The 19,821-nt window shown below is 45.8% G+C and overlaps 1 protein-coding gene across 1 annotated transcript in view; it reads right to left on the reverse strand.

Annotated features, from left to right (window-relative positions):
* Window positions 1-19,555, reverse strand: part of SLC5A1 (solute carrier family 5 member 1) — a 45,909-nt gene extending 26,354 nt beyond the window's left edge. The window contains exons 1-4 of the mRNA XM_006184782.3: window positions 19,225-19,555; window positions 14,408-14,479; window positions 1,417-1,521; window positions 151-210 (exon numbers count right to left, since the gene is read on the reverse strand). Of these exons, the coding sequence (XP_006184844.1) occupies window positions 151-210; window positions 1,417-1,521; window positions 14,408-14,479; window positions 19,225-19,362 (375 nt within the window). The 5' untranslated portion in view covers window positions 19,363-19,555. The remainder of the gene's footprint in view (window positions 1-150; window positions 211-1,416; window positions 1,522-14,407; window positions 14,480-19,224) is intronic.
* Between the last annotated feature and the right edge of the window lie 266 nt (window positions 19,556-19,821).

The raw sequence follows: 19,821 nt of genomic DNA on the forward strand, positions 1-19,821 counted from the left end.
GAGAAGTCAAGAACTTTAGAACCCAGAAAAGTGAGCCAAGTCATAGGCTTTTATCCCATAAAGTTTCCTCTGCCTTCCAGGATGACCAAGTTCACACATGAATTTGCCAGCAGGAAATATATATTAAATAAGAACAGAGCAGATACTTACCCCTGCCCTAATGTAAATGGGAACAAACAACCAGCCCAGCACAACCACAATAATGAGAGCCTGAAACGAAGAAAGAGGTGAAGTCAAACCAGGCAAAACCTTAGCCCGTCCTGCTGCCTACAGGGCCCACAGCTGCTGCAGAACAATCACCCAGCATTTTCTCTTTGGGCTCTGGGGACAACTCCCTAAGTGGCCATCAGTGGCTGGAGGAGGCCTTTGATGCCTGAGTGGCCCACGGAAACAACAACTGGGCAACAGTAGAGAGGAACCCGGGAGGGCTGCCCACTAACATCACAGCTCCTTTTGCCTCTTCCCTGGTTTACAGGAGTAAATACCATTTAGAGAGCTTTTTCAAAATAAAAATGATAATAATCACAGAAATCTGATGGTCAGTATTTCCAAATATCCAACATGGCTGAAAGGGTACAAGAAGGCTTGGCTTTTTAAAAGAAGAAAGAAACACTATTGCCATCATATCAGTGGTTTTCTCATGCTACTCTTGAGGCAGGAAGCCCCATAAAAAGACTGGCAGGACCCCCAAGCAGGGGCCACTACTCTCTGCCGGCACCATCCGGTTCCCTGGCCCAGAGCCTCTATCTCACTTTTTACCTCTGAAATGGCTTAGTTGCCCCTAAAATTCTGTTGGTTCCCTGAGCTCACTTCTAATTGGTTATTTCCTTCACTCCTGATTGGTTATTACTCTCACTTCTGATTGGTCCACTTCCCTAATTTCTAATTGGTCCATTTGTAGTACTTCATTTGCATGGAGCTCACTCCTGATTGGTTATTTCTCTCACTCCTGATTGGTCCATTCCCCTCACTCCTGATTGGTCTATTCCTACAAAGCTTGTTCCTGGTTGGTCAACTTCTGTTATACTTTATTTGCATATGATGTTGCAAAGTGTAAAACTGGCAGCCTATAAAGGCCTGTGTAAACTTGCAGACAGGGTCTAGAGCTTGGAGTGTTAACTCCTATGGGTCCACTGGTGTAACAAACGTGAATTCTCCACCTCTCCGAATGCTGCTTGGTCTCTTACCCAGATCCAGGTTGCTGTCACAACTGAGCTGTAACACATTTTTCTGCAACACTCTGATTGGAGGGGAGCAGGACCCTGGGGCTTCTGCAGCTGTGCCCCTCCACAGCTGCATCCCAAGGTGGTTTTGGGAGGTTCTCTAACATCTAAGACGGCTCTGAGCATAGACTGAGCTGGCTGACAGCTACAGCTCCGACCAGCTCCAGGACACAGTGTCTCTGACGTTACTCACGTTCCACTCAAAGCCCCCAGTGGCGATGCCTGCAGCTGCTCCAGTCCCAGCCAGCCCCACAAAGTGACCGCTTCCGATGTTACTGGCAAACAGAGAGGCTCCAATCTGAAAACACAAAGAGAAAGTCACGTGAGGATTCTGTGCTCCACCAGGACACTCGGAGTGGGCCAAAGAGTGTAGAGACATGCCAGCCAAGAGAAGGATACATCACATAGATCCTAGCAAGCCAGATGGGAGGGTGGATTTTATTCTAAATATGATGGGAACCTACCGGAGAGTTTCAAGCAAGGGAGGGACAAGATCTAATTTGCTTTTAAGGACTGCTCTCAAGCATGTGGAGAATGTAGCGTTGGGGGCAAGAGAGAAAACAGAAAAACCCTGTGGGAGGCAATTGCTTCCTGTAGGTGAGAGGGGACAGCGGCTTGCTCTCGGGTGGTGGCAGCTGAGACAAAGACAAGCATAGAGATTGGGGTAGGTTTTAGAAACAAAGTTGACCAGGCTGTTGATGGATCAGATGTGGGAAATGAGGGAAGGAGTAAACAAGGGTAACCCCTAGATTCAGGACTTGAGTAACTGGGTGGAAGCCATTCATGAGAAAAGGGAAACTGTGTACTTTAGTTTGTGCCACTTGAGAGTTTTAATCTTTTGTTATCTGTACTTTAAAGCGTGTTGTACAACACAGGTTTGCTTGCCTTTGTCAAAGGAATAGGACGCAGTAAACTTTGCATAAAAAAGTAAATTACTGTTGCCTCTGATCATAAGTGGAATTCTCACGGTATGAGAGTTCTGTTGCTCTGGACTGTATCTCATCTTCATTATAGCGTAAACATTAAAATGCTTTGAAAGTTAAAGAAGAAGAAAGGGAAACTGAAAGAAAGGGAAGCCCGCTGTTTAGATACATCCACCTCCTTCTCCCCAAAGCTTGGTGGGGATAAGAGTCCACTTTTTTTTTTTAATCTTCCTCATCCTGTTTATTCTATTTTTCTGATTAAAAAATATTTTATTGAGCTATAGTTAATTTACAATATCATGTTAGTTTCAGGTGAATAGCAAAGTGAGTCAGTTATATATATATGTTGTGTTATATATATATATAAAATTTTCAAGAGTCTTTTCCATTACAGGCTTTACAAGATACTGAATGTAGCTCCCTGTGCTATACAGCAGGTCCTTATTGTTCATTTTGCATATAGTGAAGTGTATCGATAACAGTCTGCTTTTAATCAGAATTCCCTTCCGCATGCAGCCTGCCTGTCATGACCCATTAACTTTTTTTTCATTTACCATGTCTCACTTGATAAATTATTAAGCCTAATGTACTATTAGGAGCATTATTACCAATAATGATTAACCGCATTAGATTAGCCTTAAGTTGAAGAAGTCCTTTCCAACATTCCCCCCAAGGGGGACAGTGGACTCTAAGCAGTTGTAGGCTTTCCTGACGCAACTGCTCACCATCTGATGGAATGGGGGCCAGGAGGACTTTGGGGGTACCAGAATGTCCATGGGCTGTTCAGAGCGAAGCAGGCTGGCCTTCTTGACTTCCCAACTGTTTTTAGCATCATGTGGCTTCAAACTCTCTTTTAAATCTGCCACTCAGCCATGGGTCCTTGGCAGTGGTGACAACTAAGCCGGTCTCTCTAATTCCTGTCATTGTCAGAGAATCTGCCTCTAAATTATTTGGACCATTCAACAAGAACAGATTGCCTCTCTTTGCAGTTGAGATTCCTGATCATACCCATGTGGTTTGCCTCAATGACACAGTGGCTGCATCACTTAAAATGTTTTCACTTCAGTCCCCCTGGCATTTGGCACAAATCATGCTTTCCCATGAGCCTTCTCTGAAGGGAAAACTACTTAAACCACAAAGGAAAACATCTGGCCAAATTCATTTCTCCCTATGAACTATGCACGTCAGGAGGTGGAAGCTAGCAGAGATTGCATCTCTCTCTAGAACCAAAGGCAGGCATCAGTCCGTCTGACAGTCACTCCTTCAGTGCTTAACTCAGCCCTAGAAATGGACCCTGATCCAATGCTACTCACAAGAGCGCTCTGCTGGCAAGGAGATTCGCTTCACCTGGGAGCTTAGGAGAAACACAAATTCTCGATCCCCACCCCAGACCTACTGAGTCAGAGAAATAAGCTCTCCAGGGGATGCTTATACACAAAGAAGTTTGAGAAACCTGCCCCAGACTGCACTCAAAGTCACTGTTTCTTCTTAACACTTGTTTTGAACTCCCTTTGGGAGTAGAAGCCCAGTGACTAACTACAAAATTGGAATGCTAAAATGTGGAGGACAAAAAGTTTGGGGTGAAGGAGGCTCTCTCTCCAAAGTCCCCATAACCCCAGAGCTGTAATGGCCTGTTACCCGGGCATTCAGGCTACCTGATGGGAGACAGTCACTTCTCCACATGCCAACATACAGCACAGAGACTGAACCCTTACCAACATCACTGGTGAAACCCCAGAACTGGCAGGCTCAGTCAAATAAAGACTTCCAGTGTACCCTCACATCACAGCAAAGTTATTGAGACATTTCCAATGGAAATCTTCAGAAGCCCCCAAAAGGCTTTGTGGGAAATCCTTCCACAATTTATCTTCTCAGGAAATGGGGTTATAAGAGTTCCCAGACTGTGACGTAAACCACCAGAGTCAATAAACATTGCCGGCTGGAGGGCTCCTTTGCCCTGTCACGGCAACTCGGCAACTCGGAAGAGGAATTACAAGCTCCTAGGGGGTCTCTGCGCTCCAGCCTCACCCTCCTCCAATCCAGCAGCCCCTCAGTGCCCTCTCATGTCCTCCATACCCCAGCTAAATCACACTGACCCAGCCTCCTAGATCTGCTCTGGGCTTCCCTGCCTCCTGCTTATGTGTACACCATTTCCTTATGCCTGGAACTCCCTCTCCATCAAGTTCTGCCTACAAAAACGCTGCCCCAGTGTTCAGAGAGAAGCCCGGTCCCATCTCTCTGCTGACACCATCCAGAGCCAATCTCTTCCTCCTCTGATCTCTTACCCCACCTGTTGTCTGTTGCACTCTCCTGGTGCCTGTAGGGCCCCATTTTTGTAACTGCTTCTGTACATTGTTGTCCCCAAAACATCCTCTAGCCCTTGAAGATCACTTCTGCTTCCACTCAGCACATGGCAAGCACTCAGTAAAAGTCTGCTGAGTAGAGTGAGTGGGTGGGTGAGTGATATCAAGCCCTTGGTCTGGTGACCAAATACCTTCAAGTTGCATCTACTCCCACTGACTGCATGGAGCTGGGACTCTTAATGAGGACATGCCAAGGACAGCTCTCTCCTGAGGAAGAGGCAATAAAATTGGCCTGCCAGGCCCAAAGGGGCCCAAAAGACAGTGGGGCCCGCTGGAGATTATGAACTGTGCTGAGATGTCAATAGGGTGACCTGTAAGCTCAGCGTTAGTAAGAAAGAGACCTCAAGGGGGATCTGAATTTGTGGGTTAGTCCATCAAATAGGCAAAAAAATTGTAAATTATAATATTTGGTGTTGGCAAGTAAATAGGCTCTCCCATATATTTCTCATAGAAATGTAATTCTGGAAAGCAGTTTTTTAGTACAAATCCAAAGATCATCTTCCACCATGTGATTCTACTTTTAGTAATCTATCTTAAGGTTATCAGAGATGGAGACAGACTTAAATGTAGGAATTTCATTAGTATGTTCAATGCCACATTATTTACGATATAGGAAAGTTGGAAACAGCATAAATGCCCAACAATAGGAAAAACTGGGTAAATTAAGGTACCTACTTATGATGTAATATTATGCAGCCTTTAAAACTATAGCTTTGAAGAATTTATGATGAGGAGATGATTGTGATAAAAATGTCAAGTAAAAAACATACAAAGTTATATACCATATGATCCCCCAATTTTTAAATATAAATAGAGAGATCCAAATTTAACAGCAGTTATCTATGGCACAGAAAACAGAGAGTGTGTTTTTATAATTTTCCAAAATTTCCACAATGAGTTTGTATAATTTTATAATCAGAATACAATTCTTTAAAACTTTTAACAATGAAGGGCAACAATTCCAGGGATGTCTCCGATTAACTCTCGGAGCCTGAGGCCTGAGAATAAAGTACACAGGGAAGTTATGTGTTTGTGGGGATGTAGAAAAAGATACGAAAATGTCATTGAATGCTAACAAAAAATTATGTTTTGTGTGACATAAAAAATAGAAAATAGGAAATATGTGGGAGACCCCATTTACTTGCCAACACATCCATCAAAATCTAGAGTCAAAGTACAGGACAGCCACTTAAAGCTGAATTTCAGATAAACAAATACATTTTTAGTAAAAGTATATCTCAATATTGCATGATTGCATGATGATATACTAAAAAAGCATTCATTGTCTGTCTGAAATTCATATTTAACTGGCCAGCCAGTACCTTTATTTGCTAAATCTGGCAGCCCTAATCAGAATCACCTAGAGGATTTGTTAGACCACAGATGGCTGAGGCCCATCCCCTCAAATTTCTGATACATTTGTCTGTGTTGGAAATATTGCACTTCTAACAAGAACAAAAGTTTGGGTTTTTTTGCTGCTGCTGGTGTGGGCACCACACTTTGAGAGTCCCATCCAGGGAGAATAAGAAAGGGAGAGAGGATGGCTAACTTAACAGTGCCTCCTTCAGGCCAAGTGTGGGGCCAGGCAATTCATTCACTTTATCTTTTCTCATGCTTACAACAGTCTGAGAGGTGGGTATTATTCTCACCTTTATTTTATAGGTGAGAAGACTGAGGACCAGAGCAGAGACATGATTTGCCCAAGGTCCCACAGCCCAGTATGACCAGCATCCCAGGGACAGAAGGGGAAGACAGCATACGCTGACTTGCCTACTTCCTCCCCGATGTTCCTTTCTGGACTTCCCTGAGCAGGCACATTGGGGTCAGACCCCTACCCACCTCACTGTAAATTCAGGAACATATGTGTGAGTCTGCATTCCACTTGTATTTCTGATCCCTCCCTCATCTTCTGGGGAGCTGGTGTTTAACCTGAATTACATCTTGGTTCTCTTATAAGGAATCCTTTCATAGGGGAAGTGTGAAAAGTTTTAATCTTTGACCCTTGCCATCTCTTGGTATTACATTTCCTGGATTGAGACAGAAGAGAAGGTGGGGCTCACATGTTCCGCCTATTTCATTTCTGAGACTCTGGTAAATATTTAGACACAGGCTTTCTTCAGAGTCATCATAATCTCTGTTTACTCTGTGTCAGCTCACATCACCCATGGACAATGGTGGCCTTTCACTTATCTTCATAAACATCTCTTTGCCCCTAGAACCGAAGGGGCAGGAAATCAGGAAACCAGTGCCAAAGCTGGCATCTTCCCACAGGCTGTTGGCACAGTAGGTGGGTGAGGTCTTCTGTTGGCATTTATAGGTCAAGGAGGCTGGAGACCAACCCTCTCACAAACTCAGATGGGCTCATACTTGGGATTATCAACTCAGGATCCCTCACCTCCAGGGCCTGATCAACATGCACAATCTCGCCCCATGCTGGCCCCTTTCAGTTCTTCAAGTACCCCAAGCTCCTCCCCGCCTCAGGCCTTTGACCATTCTGTTCCTTCTGCTTGGATTGCTCTTCCCCCATCTTCACAAGGCTGCCTCCTTCTCATCCTTCAGAGCTCAATCTAAGTGCCCAGTCCTCAGAAAGGCCTTCCCTGACCCTCTCACATAGGTTAAGAAAGACCCCTCTCCTTCCCTACCACCCTTGACTCAAATACATTTCCTTCTTAACACTTAGCACTATTTGTCATTTCAGATATATTTTGTAGGAATGTGTCTCACACACACTAATATATGTGCGGCACATAGAAGGGAATCAACTTGTAAATGTAGAATGAAATAATAGCAATTCATAAGTGGATAACTGATTTAATTCCCAGTTTAAGAAGGAGGATCTGGAGATGAGATACAATGATAATGATGTTAAGAATGGCCAACTTGGATAGTACTAACTGTATTGTTCCAAGAGATTTATCTGCATTCACGAGTTTAATCCTCAGAACAACTCCATGAAGTAGGTGCTATGACCTCTATTTTGCATTGGGGAAACTGAAGCAGGAGATGGTAAGTAACTCATCCGAGGCCGCAGAGCTGGGAATGGGTGGAGCCGGGGTGCAGGACAAGGCAGCCTGGCTCGAGAGCCCATGCTCTTAACCTCAACTCCAAATCACCCCAGCACAAAGTTTACCCCTCCCCAAAAAAACATTCAGCTGCAGCCAACTCAAAATGTGCCATGCCAAAGTTAAGCAGGGAAAGCCCAGATACATTTCCAACCAGAATAATCCAAAGACTTCATCTTGGCTGATTGTTTCAGCTTTCTTTTGAGGCCAACCAACTGGAAATATTGATTATAACTTACTTTTCCCTTTCTCTGCCTGTTGGAGGGCTAACATGTTAGAGAATGCTGGGAAGGCAGCCAGAGGGAAGGGAGAGCCGGGAACTCAGGTAGAAACTAGATGACAGGAACTTGGCTACGCACCGGTCAGCAAAGGCCTCAGAATACAAAGAACACATGAGGTGATGAGTGCTTGTGTGTGAATCAGAGAAACTCCTCAGAGGAGACTAAGCTTGAAGAATGGGAGGGAAATGGGGCCCACCAAAAAGAGAGAGAAGAATGAGAAGGAGATGGAGAGGGGAGGAGAGCCGAGGGGAGGAAGAGAAGAAAGAGGAGGTGGTGGAGGGGGAGGAAGAGGAAAAGGAGGTGAGGAAGAGGGAGAACAGGTCCTTCAAGAGCAAGGCAGCAACCAGCATGCTAGGCAAAACTCTCTCACTATAAAGGACACACACATCTATGGGAACTGCCAAGTTTTGCAAAACCTTGACTCAAATTGAGAGACACCAAATGTTGGAGATGGTGAGGAAGCACGGCCACATCAGACTTTACTAGGGGTCCAATGTGGGCTGAAATCAGGCACTTTCATTGGGGCCAGGCTTGCTTTTCCAGTCTTACTATCATGAGCCTGGAAAAAAAAAAAAACTAAAGAAAAAAATGTTCTGTGTACATAGGAATGGAAATGTGGAGTGCTGCTGGAGGCAGGCTCTCTCTTGGACCCAGCACCCTCCTAACCTCCTGAATTCTTACCACTGCCTACACTGTGCGGTCACTGCACCAGAGAGCAGGATGCCGACTGAGGGCTCAAGTGACATCAACAAACCGGTCCAAGGTCTCTTCCCTCTCCAATTTCTTTAATTCAGCACATACTTACCAAGTACCTACTAGACACAAGGCCCTGGATTAGGTGTCTGTCTCCCATCTCATGTCCTCCCAAGCCTCACTCCCTTGGTGACCTCTCTGCCTCTCCTGCACCCATTCACCTGGTTCCCACGCTTCCTATCTCATTCGTGAATTCTCACCTAGGTCTTAGGCCTGCCAGGCTCCTCCAGGCCTCCCGGTGGCCAACCTAGTAGCATCCTAAGTGATTGAACTTTGATCCGATCATTAGGTTTTAGAGACTTAAAGACAAAATCAGATACATTTTACTCAAGAGAGCTGAAGTAGGAGAAGCTGTCCTCTTTCCTCAGAGAAAATTTCCCGTCAGGGTCTCTGGTCAACCGTAAAGGAAAGAATGCTTTGGTTTTCAGATAAACCTGTTGACCATACCTATCGATCTCATAAATTTCCATCTCAAAGGATAAGGAGAAATATACCTGAGTAACCAGAACAGAGAGAGACCTCACCCTGTCATTATCTTGTGTGAACTTGGGCAGCCCATAGGGTTAATCATCATTCTTGCTGGATCACTGAGGATTCAATCAGATAGATGATTGGAAAGAGAAAAACAAGAGCCCAACCTGAGAGTTTACCATGTGCCAGGCTCTGTTCTGAGACTGGGCGTAGATCCCCACAACATCGAGTAACTATTGTTATCTCTGTTACAAGACCACAGATGTAAGGCACAGAGAAGTCTAGTAACTCAAACAGGGTCACACAGCTAATAAGGGGCAGAGGCTGAATTTGAACCTAAGCAGCCTGAATAAGAGCTCTACAAACTAGAGCCTATGGGCCAAATCTGGCCCTCTGCCTGTTTTCATAAATCAAGTTTTACTGGAACAACAGCCACGCCCATCCATCTATGTACTGTCCATGGCTGCTTTCATGCTACAGCAGCAGAGTGAACTAGTTATGACAGACATCGTATAGCCTCCAAAAATATTTACAATCTGGGCCTTGATAGAGAAATTTTGTCACCTTTTGACCCAAACCACTGTGCTACACTCCTCTCTGATGATTCTCTAATAATAAAGGAAGGAAAGAATCTGTGGCCTTTGAGAGACACACAGCCATCCCATTTCCAATGGTGACGGATTTGTTGGCATGTGCACACCCATTTCCCCATGCTCATTCCTTCCTCTGTGACATGGAATCTTAGAGTTTTAGTCCTGGAAGTGGCTTTGAGAGCTTCAATCTGACTGTCTCCCATTACAGAGGAGACTCTCTGAGACTCAGAGAGGTTAATGATTTATCCAGTGTCCCAAAGCTAGGACAAGGCAAGTCCTCTGGCTCCTTGTGAGGTCCCCACTCCCTTGGCTTACTTCTGAAGAATTTGAAAATGCTTGCTGTTGAAGGGTTGGCTCAGCCCTGCAGAACCCACTGCTCCCCCTGCCAGCAGTCCTGGCTGGTGTGAATGAACCCTCTTCCAACAAAAGTTCTCACGGGACTGTGTACCCGGGGCTCAACCTCTCTAAGTAATTTCTGCTGCCAAGGCGTGGGGAATTTCCCCTTCAGAGCTCACTTGCCTGCTTTCCTCAAAGAATCAGTTACAACACAGCACCCAGGCAGCTGTTCATTAAAGACACCAAACCATGATGCCATAAGGGAATCCTGGTCCACCCACCAGGCCACTATTACATAAGGTTTCATTTTACTCATAAGGTTTCACGTTACTCAGCTGGCTTGGCTTACCTCACATGTGACTCAGGCTTCTGGGGGGACCTCCCTGCCCAGCTCTCTTCATAAGCTGACTCCTCTTGTAACCCAGCCCTGGGGTCCTTGTTCCTCCTCCTGATGGTTCCTCACGTCTATCCCCAGGCCGAGCACAGACTATTTCTCTCTCTCTCTTGCCCTCATTAATGTTTTAGGAATGAGGTCTTTTTCCATAGCTCCAGGATCTCCACCTGCTACAGGTCACTATCACTCCTTTCAAAGTACCCAAAGCCCCCAGGAATGCCCTCAGCTGGCCAGTGCTCTGTCCAATCTCCTTTCAGAGTTTATGAGCTCTGATTTCCACCTGTGTTTCTCTTGGGGAACACCCAAGCCCTCATGGCCTCAGGTGTATCAATCCAAGGCCAGTACAAAGTCTCTCTTCCTAAAAATCCCCTGGGACTATCTTCCTGAAGCTTCTCTGGTTGCTCACACCTCCTACAGCATAAAGCAACAGGGATAAAGGCAGATGAAGGAGGCAAAGTGTCCTCCTGGAGGCTGAGAAAGATGTCAGCCCCAAGAGCCTGTGCTTCTGTGATGTTCTCCTTGGGCCAGCATGTTTGAGAACTGACATTCTGGTTACAAACTTACAGACCAATAATGGGCTTAAGCTGACTTTGTATTTCAAGCCAAAGGGAAATTTAGAAGTATGAGTTTGATGCAGTTTGAACTGTTTCTCTGTTCTGGAGAGAAAGTACTCTGATTTGCATCTTCTTGCCTGCCATGTTGTCCTTCAACTCCTTTTGTGTGCATTGCAATCATTTTAAACCCATTTTAAATTTTAAGACAGAAATCATCATGCTTATTTTTCTTCTAAACTAGCAGTTTTTTTTTTAATTTTGTAAGTCAGCAGAACCTTGCCCTCCAACGAAATCATAGCAAATTCCACTCATATAAACTAAATAAAAGTCGGGTTGCGGGGAAGGAAGTCAAGGGCAGCCCCTGAGGCGTTTCTGCAGTGCCTGAGTGTTGTAGTGAACATATATTTAAAGATCACTACCTTAGAATATAACCATACTTCACTGAGTCTAAAACACCAAGTATTGTAAGACATACCACGAAGCATGAAGAAAGACAAAACATTGCCACTTAAAGCATGGTGTGCCACAGATTGTCAGACACAGCCAATCTCAGAGATGTTAAAATGTGGTCAATGTGTAGCTGGAATTGATGGTTTACAGTAGTATAAATAAATTACACATAAATTGTGTTCACTTATTCACACAGTTAATTGAAAGTTAAATTTAAGTGAAGTGGCAGAATACCTACTTAGTAAATAAATGCTAGCTTCCTTTCACTGGGCACCAGACCAACACCAGCTGGGGAATTGCCCGGGCACTGTTAAGCTTCCTTCCATTTCTTAATGTTCCCATTTACTGACCACTTGCCAAGCACAGTGCTGAGTGCTGTACATGCATAATCTCATTTAATCCTGACAAGAACCCCCAAAGTAGGTATTATTCTCCTGTTTTATAGAAGGAGACACTGAAGCTCGGGGAAGTTCAGTGACTTACCCAAAGTCATACAGCTAGTAAATGCGACAGGTCAGATAGGCTGACTTCAAAGTCCACGCTCATTCTAGAATTTTCCAGAGTTCGAGCCTTTTTCAGAGTCGGGAGGGACTTGGAGGTCACTGCTTCTCCATTCAAGAATCCCCCTCAACAGCATCCCTACTAGTGGTGTTCTCAGTGAATCTGACCAGATGGATCAGAGTCTGCCCAAACCAGTGATTAGCAAGCCTGCCTGATCATCAGAAGTATCTGGGAAGCTTTTCATTCAATGCAGATTCTTGGGGCCCTCTTCCAAGGTTTTTTAATCTAGTGGGTCTGGCGTGGGGCCCAGAAATCTGTACTGTTAATAAGGACATCCAGGTGATTCTGATACATGGGCAGGTTTACAATTAATGAAATCTCATGACTCCTTAGATGGAAACTAGTTGGAGGAAGAAAAGTCGAATTTCAGCTTCATCAAGGAAGCAGTGACTTCTGCGCAAAAGAGGAGTGATGCCGTGTTTCTCTGTTGGTTGGAATAATCCAGTTCTGAGACATGAATAAGCAAAACAGCACCCACAGGAAACCCCACATGAACCACTGAACCTTACCTGTTTGGGTGGGGCTAATTCCTAGCAACCAACTCTCAGTCCAGACCCAACCCCGGGTGCCATCAGGAAGAAAGACATTAACACTGGTTAAGACATTAACACTGGTTCCCAGGCCTAGCCCAAAATGTGTGTCTCCTATGGGTGGTTCTGTCCTATGCCTCTGCCTTCTCATTGGCATTGGCTTCTCCAAGACCCAGCAATTAGAAGCTAAGGCCTTGTCCCCAATGAATCAGCCCTAGGAATTTTACATGAAGAGATATGAGTTTCCTGTTATAGTTGGGGAGGGGTGAGAATGAGGTCTGGATGCAAACTGAGGCTGGATGAGCACTTAGCAGGCTTACTATAGCGGGTACCGAAGCATTAGATGGGGTGAGGGTGCGCTGTTTTCCAAATAAAGTAAACTTCAAGGTCCTTTCAGTTTTCTAATTCAGTAAACCTCAAGTCTACTGAGATTTCATGTCAGCTTTGGCTCTGAAATCTGTAGAGCAGCACTATCCAATAGAACTTCCTAAAATGATGGAAATGTTCTAGATCCACAGTGTCTAATGTGGAGCCACTACCCATACGGAGCTATTAAGCACTTGAAAAATGGCTAGTGTGACTGAGGAAAGGAACTATTTTTTATCTTATTTCAATTTTAATTTAAATAGCCAATGTGATTGTGCTACCAAATGGACAGTGCATTTCTAGAGGGACTACACTAACCTTGTCTTGAACTTTGTGATCAGAGCTCTGCGTATCCAACACCAGCTTTCAGGAAAGCATCAAAGTCCAAAGCATGAGAAGATATAATGTGTCTGGGGAGACCAGCGAGAGGGACCCACCACAGAAATCAGCATCTGCCCAGTACTCTTGGCCACCTTAAGAATAAAGCAGAAGTGACTTCAGGGACAATCCTAGCAACTGTGAAGATGCCAGTTATTAAAACCCATCCCCCAGGTAGCTGACAAAGGCCACCTGCAGGACATGGCATGACTTCCTCCTACCTTCACTCTGTGCTCTGTATACGACAGTGACAGTCTTCACCTTCTTGCTTCTCTTCCTCCATAGCTGTCACCCTCTTGTCACTGTACATGTGCTTCATTACCCCCCTCTTTCACCAGCCAGTCTTGCTTGTATCTCAAGCCCAAGGAATTGCACAATTTGGCCAAATAGTCAACCAGTAGTTTCAGTGAGAACTCTGGATTGAAATAGCCATTTGGCTGAACTGATTAAGCAGCCAGAGCCTGTGCTGATGGGATGGAAGGGATCTCTCAGTTTCTCTTCCACCCATGCACAGGTCCTTTGATTGGGATAGTTCTGCCCATGTACAAGTATCAGGGAAAACACCTCTCAAATAAACAAAATACAAAATCCACCAAAAGATGAGGAAAACTGTAATTGAGAACAGTAGGGGGCCCCTCCTCCAGCCACTGTACAATTGTTTTTTGAGTGTGTATCAGACATACTGTGTATCAAGTACTGTGTTAGGCTCCCAAGGTAGGACAGATAAAGTCTCTTCTCCATGGGACTTAAAGCAGCAAAAAGGTAGACAAAGAGCTATGATTTTTTGAGTTCCCACCCCAAAAGCAGTTTCCATGTCTCATATGCTCTTAGAAGGTAAGTATTACCACCCCATTTTATAGAAACAGATCTTGAAACTCAGACTCAGTCCAAGATCACTCTCGTCTGTGTGCTCTTTTTGTTTCTCCACACTGCCCTTCTTGTGAAGCCTTTTCCTCTACTTTTCCTTGAAAAATTTCCAGCATTATGTATTTAAAGATTATTCCCTTACCACAAGAGATTAAGGGTGCCCAGAGACCTAGTGAGCAGGAGACCCATTATCAGGGACCTAAGGCAGTTAGGAAGAATCACCACCACTTGAAGCCAACAAGAAAATGGCCTCCTACAAGGAATTTCATGGTTCAGGAAATAGTATTTCAGAGAAAACTTACCGGCCACCACACCATACTTCGTCCTGCCAGGAAGAAGCCTCCGACGGTCCCACGGTTAGTGGAGAACATAGCCTAGAGAGGAAAGGTCAAAACTTTAATAGACAACTTGAAAAGAGGAATCTTGCCAGCCAAAACGTCACTCCCCCCTCCCCCATATACTTGCATTTCTTCTACCCACTTCACTTTCTGAAACATTTCCACGTTCCTTACTTCCCTGGAGCTCCAGTCTACTCAGATGAAGGAGGCAGAGACCTATATTTGACAGACAGTTAACACAGACTTGTTGAGCTGCCTGTGTGCCAGGCAGTGCCAGGGAGAGCACAGCTCAGATCTTTAGGGACTCCTGGCAGGGTCCTCCCTTCCATAAGACATCTCTTGGGACCTCTTGTGATTCTTCTGGGAATAGAAAGAGGACCAACAACCCCAAGGAGCAGGGGAGGCAGCTAGGGTTGAAACAGAAATAAGGCCCAAGGACTCGTTTCCAGCAGCTGGTCAGAGAAGGACTGTTCTGAAAGTCATTCTAAAGTCAAAGCATGTCAGCACCTTCCAAGCATGGTTGGAGGGACAGGAACTGGGTTTGGGGCCCAGACATAACACTTCCAAGTTGGTCTCAGAAATGAAGAGCTTAGAGGAAGAATGTCAGAGTAAAGACTAGGTGGGGAGCTGGACAATTCAGGAATGGAATTGGGGATGGATATAAGGTGAGGAGAGGCATACTATATAGGACATTTTTCCTTTCTGGAATGTTCATACATTCATCTCCACAAGCCCGGACCCTGCATACCCATCCTTCAAGGCCCCTCTAACACTACCTTCCCCACGGGACCTTACCAGGCACTCCCCAACAGCTTTCTCCTCTACAGCTTTCCCCCAACCCAACAAATATAATCTCTCTCTCTCTTATGAACATGTAGCAAACTCCATCTATGCTTCATTCACAGCCCTTACAACCTTTTTGCTTTGTGTTACAATATTATGGAATTTCTTCCAGCTTTATTGAGGTATATTTGACAAACAAAAGTTGTATGTATTTAAGGTATACAATGTGATGTATTGAAATGCATATTCATTGCCAGGGGCTGGGGGTGAAGGAAATGGAGAGATGTTGGTCAAACGGTACGAAGTTTCAGTTATAAGATGCATACGTTCTGGAGATCTAACATACAGCATGGTGACTCTAGTTCATAATACCGTATTATATAGTTAAATTTACTAATTAGCTTAAATTATCCTAAGCGTTCTTCTCACCAAAAAAAAAAAATTGTAACCATGTGAGGCAATGGATATGTTAATTAGCTTGATTGTGGTCACCATTTCACAAATTTTCAATCCCTCATAATGCTTAGTACAATACCTTGTGCTTGGTGCACATTCAATAAAATGTTGGATGAATGGGTTTCCCAGGGACATCTGCCTCCCCCGTATTCCACCCTGAACTCCTTCTGGAAATGAGCAACACCCCTCCAGGCTGGCATCTGCAGAGTGTCACCACGTTAGGTAGGTGCTTCCTGGGGTATGCATTGCAGCTTCTGCACCTGCCTCCTTCCTCCCCTCTGTTCACTCCCTACAAATGGAAAGACACTGTCTCCATGAGCAAGAGATGCACAAAGGAAACCTCTAGGGCTCCAGACCGCACTTCATAAATCATGGCATTAAATTTGCCTGTCCATCCTGCAACTAGAAGAGAAAGAGTCCACAACTGCAAACCACAAGGGCAAAAGAAGCACAATTACTGACACATTTTTTCCTCAATGGAATAAAAATATCATTGAGCAAAAGGAGGGCACTTCAGACCTTGGTTTAAAGCTTAAGAAACTGGGGGTGATGGGGCCAGAGAAGACTCAGGTGTGGCCCATCATCTGATACATGAAGTGGAACAGAGTCATTCGCATGGCCTGCAGAAGGTACAACCAGGCACAATGGGAGGACGTCAGACCTGAGCTCAGTACCGGAAGGAATTTCCTCACTGTCAAGAGCTGTCCAAAGATGGAAACAGTGCCACTGGGGAAAGTTTCTGCTGGAAGTATTTGAGTGAAGTGTTGACAATTTGTCAAGATGATTTTGTCAAGTGGTTTACATAAGAGACTTGAGCATAGGCTGAAGAGGGCTGAACTCAATAAATCTGGGACCTCACTTATGAAAATATCTGAGGAGAGAAGGACCAGGACACTGTCACAGCAATGCCAGTGATGGTAAGGACCACAGGGAGGGTATTCCCAAAAAGGACAGTGTCTTAGCGAGGAGGAAATGTGAGCAGTGGAAAGAGCATTGCCTTTGGCATCATAAGACCTGGGCTCTAGTCCCAGCTCTGATGCTGAATTCTCTGAGGGACTTCTGGTCACCCTCTCGGATCCTCCTCTGTAAAATGGAAAGGTTAAGCTCCCCTGAGAGCCATTACTGCTCCAGCCTCCAATGATGCCGTTAATGCAAATGATCGCAGAAGGCAGAGGTCAGTAAATGTCTTCTGTTAAGAAAAGGGTCAGATGGTAAATAGTTTAGGCTTTGTGGGATACATATGATCTCCACCACATATTATTCTTGTCTTGTTTTGTGTTTTACAATCCCTTAAAAGAGAAAAAAAAAGAAAGACTATAAATAACATTCTTAATTTGTGAGCCATACAAAAACAGGCTATAGTTTAACTACCCCTGGCATAAGGGGCTTTAGAATAGCTTGACGAAATCGTCCAGAAAGAATAAAGTCAGAGATTCAGCTTAAAAGAACACAAAATTCCCCCAAAAACAAACTGAGTGGTGGTAAAAGAAAACTGGAAGTATATCCTAAAGAAATAATAAAGTCAAGCCCAAATATCATTGGACGAGGCAGAACTGAAAGAGGATAAAACAGAACAAAATAACATTGGAAGAGATGGGACATTAGCTGGGAATGCCTTTTCTAAGTTGAGGAAGCACAGTGGGCCTGGATCTCTGTCTCTGCAGCCCAGAGATCATGCAGGAGTCAGGATGCCTGTCCCTGAAGCAAACCACTCTTAACACTCCAATAGAAAAAGAAGAATGTAAACTGGAAGAAATCCAGCACGCTAAATGATCAGGGTTCAGAGGCAGTGACTAAACGGAGGATGAGTGTGTGTAGACAAATACGAGCAGGCTCATTAAGTAGCATTTAAGAAGACAAGTGATACTAATCCGCAGATAAATCTGAAAACTGCAAACACCATAATCAGCAGGACTGGCAGAGGCAAAATGAGATTGTTAGCGAGATGGAGATTTATCAGCAATTATCTGGGAAACAGGTAGTACAGCCCAGCTAGCAAATGATAGATTCACATCTTGGCTGCAGCACTTTTAAGCTGGGGTGGGGTGGGAGGAGGAAGGCGGGCAACGTGGCAGAGCATCTGGAAAACCAGGAGTCAAGAGACATGAGTTCCAGGAACAACTCCATGTATTGCAACCTTAGGCAAATCACAACCACATGGGGCTTCAATTTTTCATTCTGTAAAATGAGGATTAGCATTCCTGCCCTCCTTGTGACTTTTTGTGAAGACATTCTACCCAGCTGACCACTTTTGCCTATTTTACTCAAAAGGACAAAAAGTATTCAGGGTCTGGCTCATACCCTGGGGGGCAAATGACAACAGTACTAAAAAAGACTCCTAGAGTCCATAAAGAGCTTTTAGATGCATCTCTGCAGATCGTCACAAACACCTGGGGAGTCATAAGAACAGGTAAGATTGTACCCATGTCATACATGAATACACTGAGACTAAGCAGGGTTACCAATGACACAAGACTGGAAAGTATCAAAGCTGGTTCTAAACCTGAGAACCCTGGCTCCTAGCTGGACTTCCCACCATGTAGAGGAAGCTGAGAGTGTTAAGCAAGAATTAGCCACGCTGACCCACTGTGACACTTGAGACTTTCAGTCACATCTGGTTTCTACAATTACTTGAAAAAAAAATAATAAACACTTCTTTTCATCCCTAAAAACACCTCTGTGGCCATGGAAGGGTTAGTGTCCACCCTCCTCTAGTCAAAAGAGTTCAACCACCTGCTGGCACCCCAGCCTCCTGGCCTCCTACTCCCCATGAAAACTTTGGAGAGTGACTGTAATACTTTCACACTTAAACCACCTTCTCTTCCAGTTGCTGGGTGTGCCAGAGCCTGTCACAAGTGAAATTTCCAAGTTCCGGACTGCTAAGAACAAGTTTCTCTGGTTTAGTGTGTCCCCAGAGTGCCCAAAGGGAGCCACAAGCATTTCCCTCTTCCCAGCACCAGGCCACCCTACAGCCTTCCTCCTCCTTCTCTTCCTGGACTCAGCTTTTCCAGCTCTCACTCACTCCAGCCCCTCTGATCCCAGGGCGGGAACGCAGGGCAGCCCTTCCACCTCAGGCTGCCCCACAGCACCTGCAGCTGGCAGACGCTTGTGTCCTTCCTGATCTGCACTGTTTCTTTTCCATCTGAAACTGGACGACTAAGAGGCAAGACAGTGGCCACCTCTGTGGGGCGCATCTCCCAAGCCCTGGGACCCTTTCTGCCACTACAAGCTCGTCCTCTCCTGCCCCTCACACTTGCACCCCCCAGCCTCTCCAATCTCCCACTCTTTCTCTGCTCACAGGCCCAGGGGATCCTCCCTGGGCACTGTTTAGCACCTCTGTCACTTCTGCTCATCCTTCCTTGCCCCTTCCCCTCATGCTGTGCCCCCGGAACTCCTCTCACGTCGTTTCCACTCAGCTCCACACACCCTTCAGCCCACCCTCCCCTCCTCACAGCTCACCAAGGCCGTGGTGCCTCCATGCGCCCCTCGTCCCTCCCGTTGGCTCTCGCCCCCTCGGCCAGCATTTCAGGGCCCCCACATACCCACAGCCCTACAACCATCACCACCACGAAGTAGATGACGATGACAGAGATGTCAGCCGCGTTGCGGATGCGCTCGTAGGACTTGAGGGGCTCGGCTGTGGTGGCCGTGGTCGCGGGGCTCCAGGTGCTACTGTCCATGGCGGCAGTGGTGATGCGTCCCTCCCGCCCAGGCCACTCGCTCCTTATACTGCCTCTGGGTTAATGATCAGCCCCAGGGGAGGGGACCCGTGAAGTCTGGCAGCAAGGCCGTCGTGCAGGGGCCCCTGCGCTGCACCCTCGGGCAGCAGCTCTGAGTGCAGAACGAGGAGTTGCTGGCAGAGCTATTGGCAGGGAGGCAGCAGGCAGTTAGGAAAGGGCTGTCCTGCAACCTGGGAGGGGCCAGCCAGGGGGTGGTGCCCGCCTGGCACAAAGGCCTGCTGTGCTCCCAGAGCGTGCACTGGCCAGGCAACCTCTCCTGGCCTCCTGTGGGGCCACACCCAGGCCCCATTGAGGAGCCAGGCTGCCTGGTGCTGGAGGCCTAGAAGCTTCAGATCACCTGCCACCTGCCCTTGGACCAGTCTTCTGTTCTCTGTGGACCTGGCTTCTCCATGTCTGAAA

The sequence above is a fragment of the Camelus ferus genome, chromosome 32 (assembly GCF_009834535.1).
Source record: "Camelus ferus isolate YT-003-E chromosome 32, BCGSAC_Cfer_1.0, whole genome shotgun sequence".
In the NCBI taxonomy this organism is placed as follows: domain Eukaryota; kingdom Metazoa; phylum Chordata; class Mammalia; order Artiodactyla; family Camelidae; genus Camelus; species Camelus ferus.